Source organism: Epinephelus moara, chromosome 22, assembly GCF_006386435.1.
Source record: "Epinephelus moara isolate mb chromosome 22, YSFRI_EMoa_1.0, whole genome shotgun sequence".
Classification (NCBI taxonomy): domain Eukaryota; kingdom Metazoa; phylum Chordata; class Actinopteri; order Perciformes; family Serranidae; genus Epinephelus; species Epinephelus moara.
Window position 1 is genome coordinate 3,134,555 of NC_065527.1, and position 11,111 is coordinate 3,145,665.

General features: G+C 43.9%; 1 protein-coding gene across 3 annotated transcripts in view; it reads left to right on the forward strand.

Annotated features, from left to right (window-relative positions):
• The window catches only part of adcy2b (adenylate cyclase 2b (brain)), a 76,914-nt gene that overhangs the window by 35,322 nt on the left and 30,481 nt on the right, over positions 1-11,111 (forward strand). For all 3 annotated transcript variants that reach the window (XM_050035414.1, XM_050035415.1, XM_050035416.1), the window contains 4 exons: positions 1,184-1,295; positions 5,528-5,655; positions 8,189-8,347; positions 9,445-9,577. In XM_050035414.1, the coding sequence (XP_049891371.1) occupies positions 1,184-1,295; positions 5,528-5,655; positions 8,189-8,347; positions 9,445-9,577 (532 nt within the window). The remainder of the gene's footprint in view (positions 1-1,183; positions 1,296-5,527; positions 5,656-8,188; positions 8,348-9,444; positions 9,578-11,111) is intronic.

The window sequence follows — 11,111 nt, forward strand, 5'->3', positions numbered from 1 at the left end:
TGTTCCTCATGAGGAGAGGCATCTCTGTGCAAAGTTTCATGTCTCTACGACATACGGGGCATGAGATATGCCCATTCAAAGTTTGACATTTCAATCGGTTGCTATAGCGCCCCCCTTTGGCCAACTGATGTAATATTGCTTCATTCACATCCTCCCATGACCCTCTACCACTGTGCCAAATTTCACATGGATTGACCAAGTCAGTGAGGAGAAAAACGTGGAACACACACACACTCACACACACACACACACACACACACACACACACACACACACACACACACACACACACACAGAGTTTTCTTCATGATATAGTAAGATGTCTCATTATCGGACGATAATTTCTCGTCTAAATATATTCTTTTGGGAAATATTCAGATACTTCATTCAGTCACATTTCAGATGAACTGAGGCCTGTACTACGAAGCAGGATTTGGAGTTAGCGAGGTAACTTAAGGGTTACCTCTGGGTTTTCAGCACTATGAAGCTTGTTCTCTTTTACCAGGATAAATCACCGTGGTTAGTTAGGTATTCCAGCGCTGATACTATGAGCAAAATAAAGCACTTTTTCACCATTAAAGCGTGTAAACATCTTCTAGTAGAAACCTCAAATACAAATACAAATATGAACCTGAAAATGAGCAGAATCAGTCCTATTTAATGTTACTGTTAAAAAATTCTAATGTAAATGTGAAATATTAAAAGGTAAAAAAATGCACAGTATCAACGTGATGGACAACGCAGTCTAGGTTCATGATCCAGATAAGTTAGCTGCACAATAATGTGTGTTGCATTATTTCTTCTTATTGCATTGTAGACCTGAGCAGAAACAAAAATTGATTTCAGACCTGTTAGATTTCGAGTCTGTTGAGTGTACTACAGAAAAAAATGCTTCTTCTGTAGTCAGATGTTTGATCTGTTGCCATCACGGTGAAAGTGCTCGTGAACTCAGTGGGTTTGTGGAGAACAACACTGCTGACAAGTTAGTTCAAAGCAAAGTGCAACAAATACTGAAGTGCTCCTTATCCATGTTGCTCTAATAATAAAATGCTCCAAAAGGATGAAAAACTTTGTGCCTCTCCTCAGACAGTACAAGAGAAAACTAGGTGTGCAGTGAGTTAAGTTATGTGCTTGCTGTGTCAGTCATTAATGCATTTTTAATTGTGTTATTTGTTTCCTGCAGCATTCTGTACGCTGACATCGTGGGCTTCACCAGGCTGGCCAGTGACTGCTCCCCAGGTGAACTGGTGCATATGCTGAATGAACTTTTTGGCAAGTTTGACCAGATTGCAAAGGTGAGCCTGTCTTCATTCAAATATCACAAGTCATACACAAGGACGGCCATTTTCTCTCAGGAAATGATATTTGATTTAACAACAGTCCTGTAACAAGTCCTCTGTGTTAGAGAGGTGTTGATTCAGCTAGATTGTAATTTATGAGGCTGTGTTTTGTTGTTGCTTTGAATTACAGTGTTTATCATTCTCTTTAGCTCAAGAGTTGAATGAGATTTTTAAAACAGCAAGTTAAAATATCCGAACAATTATTCATTCAAGCAAATTGCACAAAAGAGTTACGCACAGTTGTGCACACTAAGGATCCCCAGAGGGTCCAGTTTGGGGGATGTCAGAATTGCATCTCTGCTTTTTGCAGACGATGTGGTTCTGTTGGCTTCATCACACCGTGACCTCCAGCTTGCACTGGGGCGGTTTGCAGCCAAGTGTGAAGCGAGTAGTTTGAGAGTAGTGCTGCACGATTTGGTAAAAATGTGCAGTTGCGATTATGGTGGACAATATTGCGATTTGCGATTGCGATTACAATATAATTACAATAAAATGTAATAAATAAATGGTATCATGAGTCTTTTTGCTTGATTCAGTGTTTCCCCTACATTATATCAGGGGGCACTGACCTGACATAGTTATTGTTATGGACAGACAGTGTCAATAACCATCAATGTCTTTAACGTTACACGGCTCGGCTTTCTCTCACATGCACTCTTCCTACTTTTCCCTGTGCTGTGCTGTCTCAAGTGCTGATATAGATTGGTCGTGTTGCCGCGGGACGTGGCGACTTTAACTTTTAAACTTTTACACAGCACGTCTTTCTGTTCAACGTCGCCGTACCTGAATCCAAAGTATCGCCATGTAACAGACGTTTTTTTCGCCACCAACTCAGCCTGTTCATGGTCGTGCTCATGCTCTTCTTCAGCGTCTGTGTTGGTCACTGCTGCACGCCGGCTGCACGTACCAGGATAGCTTGTGGGCGTGATGTCAACAAACTCCACACACTACGGGAGAGGCAGTCACGTTCACAGGCACACAAGTTAACATTTATTTAGCCTACATTAAATTGCAAATCGCAGCCTTTTATGCGGTTATGTAATCGCACAGCCTGACATCGCGGTTGCGATTAGATTAATCGTGCAGCACTAGTTGAGAGTCAGTGCCTCCACATCTGAGGCCATTGTTCTGGAATTCAGTGGATTGCCTCCTCCAGGTTGAGAGAGAGTTACTGCCCCAAATGAAGGTGTTCAAGTATCTCAGGGTCTTGTTAACGAGTGTGGGTGTAATGGAGCGTGAGATAGATAGGCAGTTTGGTGTGGTGTCAGCAGTGATGTGGGGATGGTGCCGTACTGTTGAGCTTGGAGCTTCATGCTTCTTTGCGCCGAAAGGGGCCAGTTGAGGTGGATCCTCCTGGGCACCTCCCATGAGAGATTTTCCTGGCACGTCCAATTGGAAGGAGGCCCTTGTGTTGACCCAGAACATGTTGGATTATGTATCTCATCTGGCCTGGGATTGCCTTGGGGTCCCCCAGGAGGAGCTGGAAAATGTTGCTGGGGAGAGGGACGTCTGGGGTGCTTTGCTCAGCCTGCTGTCTCACAACCCAGCAGTGAAGGAAAGACACTTTTAAAGTATGCAGATGACATGCCTCTAGCGCCCCACCTGACTAGCACCAATGCTCTGTCCGAACACCATCAACCTGGTCTTCTCTTTAAGACAAAGCTTCCCCGAGTTCAGTATTTCCACGACCAGGGAGGTGTGCTGTGGAGCAGAGAGACAGCACACTCACAACAGCCACCTCTTTTCCGAGCCCTCAGCATCAAAGGCTGGCTGGTATAACAAGTTGAATCATTTAAATAGCAAGGGACAAAGATCACAGAGACACCTCCCTGTCCTTTTCCCAGCACACAGACTCTGTGTAGAAGAAAGCCCAGCAGTGTCTCCACCTGCTGAGGAAGTGCAGGACCTTTAATGTCAGCGAGGACATTTTAACCCTGGTTTACAGGTCACTAATTGAATCTGCACTCACCTTCCAACATTTCATCTGCCCTCCCACCACCAAACACACACACACACACACACACACACACACAGACACACACAAACTCTCCTGCATAACTAATCAGGCTAGCAGAATAAGTGGTTCACCCCAAAGACCTCTATCTGAACTGCATATCCAGCCAGTGATCAGGAAAGCCGCTCTAATCAAGCAGGACCAGAGTGATCTTTACCTCCATCGCACACTTTCAATTAAGAACCAGCAGTAAGCCTTCAGACATGGTACCTAGACCCTCGGTCTGTTCAGACAGTCCTCTTAAATGTGGGCGGGGTTGTTGTCACTCACTGCTCCGTCCAGCACTCGCTGTATTTCCTCATCAGCGGTGACACAGATGGAAGTCTGCACCTGGTTTATCGTCCACAGAACGAGGCTGCACGCCCACATTTTCAGAACAAAATAGAACAGGCTGCAGTGAGAGTCTCTCTCCATGGGATATTTAAAAATAGCAGCTTTGTGCATTTAGTCCTTCTCAGGCAAGCTCAGGGGTTTAGTGTTGCTGTAGCCCACAGGAAGTGAGGATTAGAATATATGACCTTCACATAATCTGGTCAAAATTAATATATATTTTAAACACTTGAAGATCAACTCATTACTAAAAGTGTGTGTCATATAAAAACTAAAGTGATGGTCAAAGTTGTCACAGTGAAATTTAAGGTGTGCTGATGGATTCACGTCATCAACTCATGCATTGAGTAACATTACAAGTTAACGTTCCACCTTAAAAGTTGCCGGCAGTCGGCCCAGTGAATGAAGTTATTTTTTCTCAGACTCCAGCTGCTGTGAGAGGCAGCAAAACATCCTTTCATTTTATAGTTACAGTTTACTAATAAAACTCTCCACAGTATGAACAGTGGTTACATGAGCCTCAAAACCAGACACAACTCAGCCCTGAGCAGAGTGACCGTCCTCTACTGACCAATCAGACTGCAGTGTTCACAGCTCCACCTTTTAGTACCAGATCTGTGTGCTAGGTACCCCAACAGAGGGGGGACCAAACATGGGGACGCTAAGGAACGCTTCTGTTGGTACCATCCACAACTTTTCACAGTGGAAACAGAAAAAAAGCATACTGAACTGAACTGATCGCTCGATTGACGTTTGTGCCAAATTTTAGGACATTTTATGAGGCGATCTTGAGATATTGCATCCACAAGAACAAGAGGGACGTTTGGACAGATACCTGCTTCCAGCTGCAGCTATTGGTGGCACAGAGGCATAAAAAATCTTTTATCTCCTCTGCGATCATCACCCAGAACAAACACAAAAAATGGTAGCTTTAAGTTTTAGTTTTCAAATCTGATTTAAATGTGCTTTGCTTGTTTGATGTTGAGTCTTGTCAAAGTAAGATTTCAGCTGCTCTGTGTCAGACAATAAAGTTTATGTTATTTTAAATCATGAAAGACACGCATCATAAATCCCTTCATTTTCTCGAACCTCCATGAATCAACCCAAAAACTCTCAGCTGTTACCATCTGAGATTTCAGTGTGGCATTTATAATCAAGAATTTATTTGGTTTAATGGAGAAATAAAGAATGTTCAGGACACAAATAGAGTTCTCAGCTAATGTTACCTGAAGTCTCTGAACAGTTGGCCTGATTTAAATCGAGTGCACAAAGTGTTTGATTATGAAACAACCAGGAAGCGAGAGCAGGGGCTTGTGCTGTCAATCAGATGAAGCGCAGCCTTGAAATGAATGTTTTCTCTGTCCTGCGGCCAGTGTCGTACCTTCCCAGAGCGCTGTGTATGTTCACAGCTGCAGGTTGCAGCAGTGTGGGCTGGTCGGAGTGTATCCGGCGGTCTCATGGGTACTCTGTTATTCGGGTGCAAACAGTTGAGTCAGGCTCTCTCAGCTTTGTGTCCAGCAGCTCTGTCCTCCTGCCTGACGAAGCCGCCGTTATATAAACCCAGTCCAACGATGAGCTGTTATACATCCCACATGTGGAATGAGAGCTAATGTGTTATGTGTGTGGGTGTTAGATTTTGGGCTTGATGGATGTGACTGAGTCTGTGCATGAGGGTTGTGTGGAGGTGAGAAAGAGCACAAGACACAGCGTTTCATAATGAAATAGTTAACAGGACTAAAGATAGACATCATTGTAGGCAGATTATGGAGTTTTATGATAAATAAACTTCTTCCAGTCTCACTTAATCCACATTTCCTCCTTCTCCCTTTTTCTCCCTTTGTAGGAGAACGAGTGTATGCGAATCAAGATCCTTGGAGATTGTTACTACTGTGTATCCGGTCTGCCTGAGTCGCTGCCTCACCACGCCAGGAACTGCGTGAAGATGGGCCTGGATATGTGTGAGGCCATCAAGTAAAATACCAGATCTCTCTCTCTTTGTGTCTTTCTCTTTCTCTCTCTCACACACAGAGTTGCGCACACAAACGGAAACACAAACACAAACAAACAGGCGTGTGCCCGTCAAACAGATTGAGCAGAAGGAATGCCAGACTTGATTTCAGCTCTGTTTGAACTCCAGAGTAAACACAATGTGAATTCAATATGATAAGCTCCCCGACTGAACAAATAGAAATTTCAAACAAATGAATATTCTCTTTGGGCTCCCCCACCTCCCGCTCTCTGTCTCTGTGTCTCTCACACATCTCACACACATTAGTTTCACAGACCAATATGTTTGCTTTGTGGCATTGACCTTTAATCAGAATCAGATTAAAGATGCCATTCAGTGTCGTGCACCTCTGACACCATGAAGCACAGTCTGTACTCCAGTGCTGTTGTGGAGGATTTTCTACCCTGACAATTACATTCCAGAGGAGACACATATATTTGTCAGTAACATATGTTTGTCACAAAATACAGAGCTGGTTACTGGCAGCGTTGGTAATGACAGTGTATAAATGGCTGACTCAGATGATCAGATGTCCAACATTTTGGTGAAGATGCCAAGTGTCTTAAATCTATGTTTGAGTACCGATTAGATAAAAGAGATATAATGTATTAATTGTAATAGGATCACTTTGAAAACTACACGATACATCTCAAGGGGGGATATGCTGATACCATAAATTGGACTCACTTTTAGGACTGGGTATCCGCACGACTGAAATAACCCAGTACCATGTGATGTCAGAACTCACCCAGTCAAACAATAGCTTCAACCTATTTGCCGCAGGGGTCTGATCCTTGACCATTTGACTCCCCGATGGATCAGCAACATTTCTGTTGTTGCTGTTTTTGGAGTGACTCTCCTCTGCAAACGGCCAGTTCAACGTCTGCCCGGTTAGCACGAGCTAAGGGGCCGTACACATGCTGCGTCTTTAACCGCCAGGAAAAAGCATGGTCGGGCACTGGGTGCTACTTCTGTGCCTTTTTTGAGCCAGCTTTCAAGAGCGCGGCGGCAGGTTGCATCTAAGGTTGCTAAACAGTGCAGAGCTGATCTTCTTGCAGGAGCTGTTTATAAGTGTGTAGGCTATCATCCGTGGGACAGATGTAAAGCTCTGGGTAGCCCTGCAACATGATCAACTTTTCCATATTTATCAGACTGAATATTTACTGAATAACAGAAAGATATCTGCCGGTCGTGATTGGTTGTTCTTCTTCTCATTACATGCGGTGCACGCTGCTGCATTTCAAAAGTTGAACTCGGTTTATCCCAGGGCGTTTGGAAAAAAATAATTTAAAAGCGCAAAAAGTGTGCGCATGTGTACGGCCCCTAACACAGCAGCAGCAGCAGCAGCAGCTAACATCCGACACTGACGCGATCCTTGACTGTTCAGACTCTCCGCTGGATCAGCAAAATTTCTGTTGTTAGCATTTTCGGAGTTCAACAAAAAACGTGGCATGTGTAACATGCATGTCTAATACAGCAGCAGCTAACATCCGACACTGAGCAGTTCAACAGTTTCAACAAACCCGCACTGACACTGAAACAGCTTGACTGTGTCGTTAAACCGTCAGGTAGCCATGTGATGCTAACAGTTAGCCCTGTCACTGTGTGTGTATGTGGCCAGGCGGACTCTCACAACTGTCCCCGATGTGGAGCTCGTACTCCAACAGCAGTTACAACAACCCGCTCAGTCTGTGGTGTGGTGACGTCAAGCTTGGTGTATTTGACAGGGCTATTTGGCGTGCTAAGATGGCACCAAAACTTTTAAAAGTGTTGCTATACCACACTACATTATAGGTCCCAAATGAAGTACTCTATTGCTATGAGTATCACTTTAAGGACTGGTACTGGTGCTGATATTGTAATTTTTTAAACCAGTTGTTCCCAGTTGATGGGTTGCAGTCAAAAAGTGGGTCATGGGTCCATTCTGAATGGATGAAAAGTGAGTTGCAAATGTGTCAAGTTCATAAAAAACACTTTATTTTTAGGTACAGTGAATTTCTGGCAGAGAGCTTTTATTTTGAAGTGCCACTTCCTGCTGTAGAGTGAGTGACTAACAGACAGCTACTTGACAGAGACAGCAACCTAGCTCTTTTTTTTAAATTTTTTTTTTTATAACTTAATTCAAAGTTTGTAGTGTACAAACAGTGTACAATCAGTCATTCCAGTGACAGCAAACTAGCTCAACGACATGGCCAAGTGCAAGTATGATGCTGTATATATTAAACTGTGTGGACCTTGAACTAATGACTAAGGAGAAATCTGGACCCTGAGGCTGCATCAGTTTGGAACCACTGCTTTAAGCAATAACCAGCCCCACTTGTTTTTGAGCTTCACAGTTTCATTCCAGTCCAGCTGTTTCCTCCTGTTTCCAGTCTTTATGCTAAGCTAGGCTAACCACGTCCTCATCTCACTCTCAGAAAGAAAGCAAATAAGCACATTTTCCAAAACGAGTGAACTCCTCCTTTAAAGATGAATTCTGCTCTGTCCTCTCCACAGGAAGGTCCGAGACGCCACCGGAGTCGATATCAACATGCGCGTCGGTGTTCATTCTGGGAACGTCCTGTGTGGTGTGATTGGCCTCCGCAAGTGGCAGTACGACGTATGGTCACATGACGTGACGCTAGCCAATCATATGGAGGCAGGGGGTGTGCCAGGGTAAGATGTAACCCATACTTCAAAGACTGTTTGATTTGATGTCACTGCGTCTGCCGTGCTGCTTTGCAGATCCTCGTCATTACTGTGTGCTTGGCAAACTTTGCCAGTTTGAGTTTGTGAAGCAGACAGGGAGCTCTGCTTTGGGATTTCCTGCTCTCTCTGTGATTAATGTTGAGTTGCACTTAGCAAGTCAGTGAATTCCCATCTGCTCCCGCTGCAGTTCCATGTGGCCTAAAGAAGAAGGAGTGAGTTGGTCCCAGTGGGCAGCAGTGCCACAGTATTATTATCTTGGGTTTGTAGAGTTATGGAAGCTTTTTTAAGGCTTTTTCAGCCTTTAAAGAATGAGGTACTCGTTTTATGCCCTCAGATTAATCAGCATGAAATATCCTAGACCGGTCGGACCAACCTAGAAAAATGCTCATATAAGTGTTGAAAAATCAATGTTGGCTGAAGCGCAGTAAACCACCTCTTTAAATCCAAATATAAAGATACACCTGAGGGAACAACATATTGATGTGTTGCAGCAGCACCAAGAACGAGCACAATCAACACTCAGCTGAAAATATTTATAGATATAACTCTATTAATTTGTTCTTTGACCCATTGCTACCTTACATCATCAGGACGTGCACGTGTTTTCAGACTGACGTGGAACATGTGCTCTGTACGTCTGCTCTAATTCTGTCCATCATTTACCAACATTTTAGTCAATTATAGCCACCTCATTTCACCAATCAGCTCTACATGTGTTATGTGGGCATTTGGTGTTCTGTCCTAGCACTGTAACAAGCATGGGAAAATTGGCTGGTGGTTATGTGTATGCTACACTGAAAATAAGCCCTCCAGTGCCACCACATTGTCTCGCTGGGCTGCTAATGGTTTGTCTCCTCTTTTTGCCTGCTGAAAAAAAACAAACACATATTCCCATTTCATGCCCTCTCTGTGAGGGCAGCAAACAAAGCTGAAAAAGGGAGAATTGCTGGTTATTGTTGTTATAAATGTGGAAAGTAAACAATATGTTTGAGAGAGCTGTTAATGGCACAAAGACACAAGCTGTTAACCTGTAATCAAGTGTCATCGTCCTGTCTCGTCTGCAGAAGAGTCCACATCTCTTCAGTGACACTGGAGCATCTGAAGGGCTCATATAAGGTGGAGCCTGGAGATGGACAGGGACGAGACTCCTACCTGAAAGAACACGGAGTGGTCACCTACCTGGTCATCAACCCCAAGGTCAGATATCATCACCTGCACAGTTATATAGATTCACATACATTCAGAAAGCACTGTAGGTCCACTGTTTTGATCCAGACTGAAATAACTCAGCAGCTCTCAGATGGATTGCCATGAATTCTATACAGACATTCATGGTCCCCACTTAATGAGGCTGCTGACCCCCCTGAATTTTCATTTAGTGCCTCCATGTGTTTGTTGTTTTGAGTGAAATGTTTCTACATCTATCAGATGGACTGCAATGAAATGTGGTTCACATATTTATGTCCCGCTAATGGAACCTATTAACTAAAATCTTGTATACACAATTTTCATAGTTGTTTACAGCCTTTATACCTGGTCGCTGCCTTCTTATAAAACCCCAGTGTCACCTGCGCACTGTATCTATGAACGTCCCAAACAGCTAAATAAGAAGTAAAATAAGTCAAGTACATACAGGCAGAGGTAGAGTCTCTGCCAAGCCTCCAGGAAGTGCACCAGGCTCTGAAGCCAATTTGACATAGTGGCCAAACTATGAAATTACAACTTCTGGGTCGGTCATATGATGCCGTTGGGCAAAATAATCAGGATTTAATCCATTCGGTCCAATGATATTTTAGTGGTCTAGAGGAGCTACAGATGAAACCATGTATCCCTATTCAAGTTAGAAATTAATGTGGTTAAGATGAAAGAATTGATTATTTGCACAAAACAAGATCTGGAGACAGAGCCAGTCTTACTCAATGGCCGACATGTTGAAAGTGTGGAAGACTTTAAATACCTTGGTAAAGCTCTGGAAACTCGTGAGCATCTCTGTAAGTACTGTCAGTCTGTACAGTCTGAGCTAAGGAGTGATTTAGGAAAATTCTCAGAGCAACTCTGAGCAAGGAAGAGACAGAAACTTTTACCTTAAGCAGAGCTTTCAGTCCAGTCCCTTTGGAACCAGCAGTAACCCGTCAGACATGGTACCTAGATCCTCGGTCTGTTCAGACAGTCCTCTTAAAGTGGGCGGGGTTGTTGTCACTAGGGCTGTCAACGAATATTCTAAATTCGAATTTAAATTCGAATTTGGAAAAAAATGGACCTTCGAATGTGAAAATTGATGTTCGATTGTGGAGGGAAGAAAAGCACCACCGCAGCTGTCCTCTTTGCGAGTGGGCGTTGGCCTGGGCCGCTGCACTGAACGCACTGCTTGACACATTTGCTCACGGCTCGCGCAGAAAAATAAACCAGACGCCAAAACGATCGCTGCAGGGTGCGAGCCGGCCACGGTGTGGATGACACAATTGGTTAACATGGGCGCCGAAAGGAAACTGGCTTCGCTTCGAGGCGCTTCGAGGCTAGTCGCAGCGCTGCCGCGGGCGGTGTGGCCTGACGGGTCAGAGAGGGGGGGTGAGCGAGAGGTCCGCGGTCATTTATAACGTAATGTTATAGATAATTGTTTTATGTGTTTTAATGTGTAGGTATGTAAATGTTTTCAAAGACGTTTATGTTGAAATAAAAATACCTACAAGTAGTTATGTTTCCTTGTATTAATACAAATACAAGTATGTTT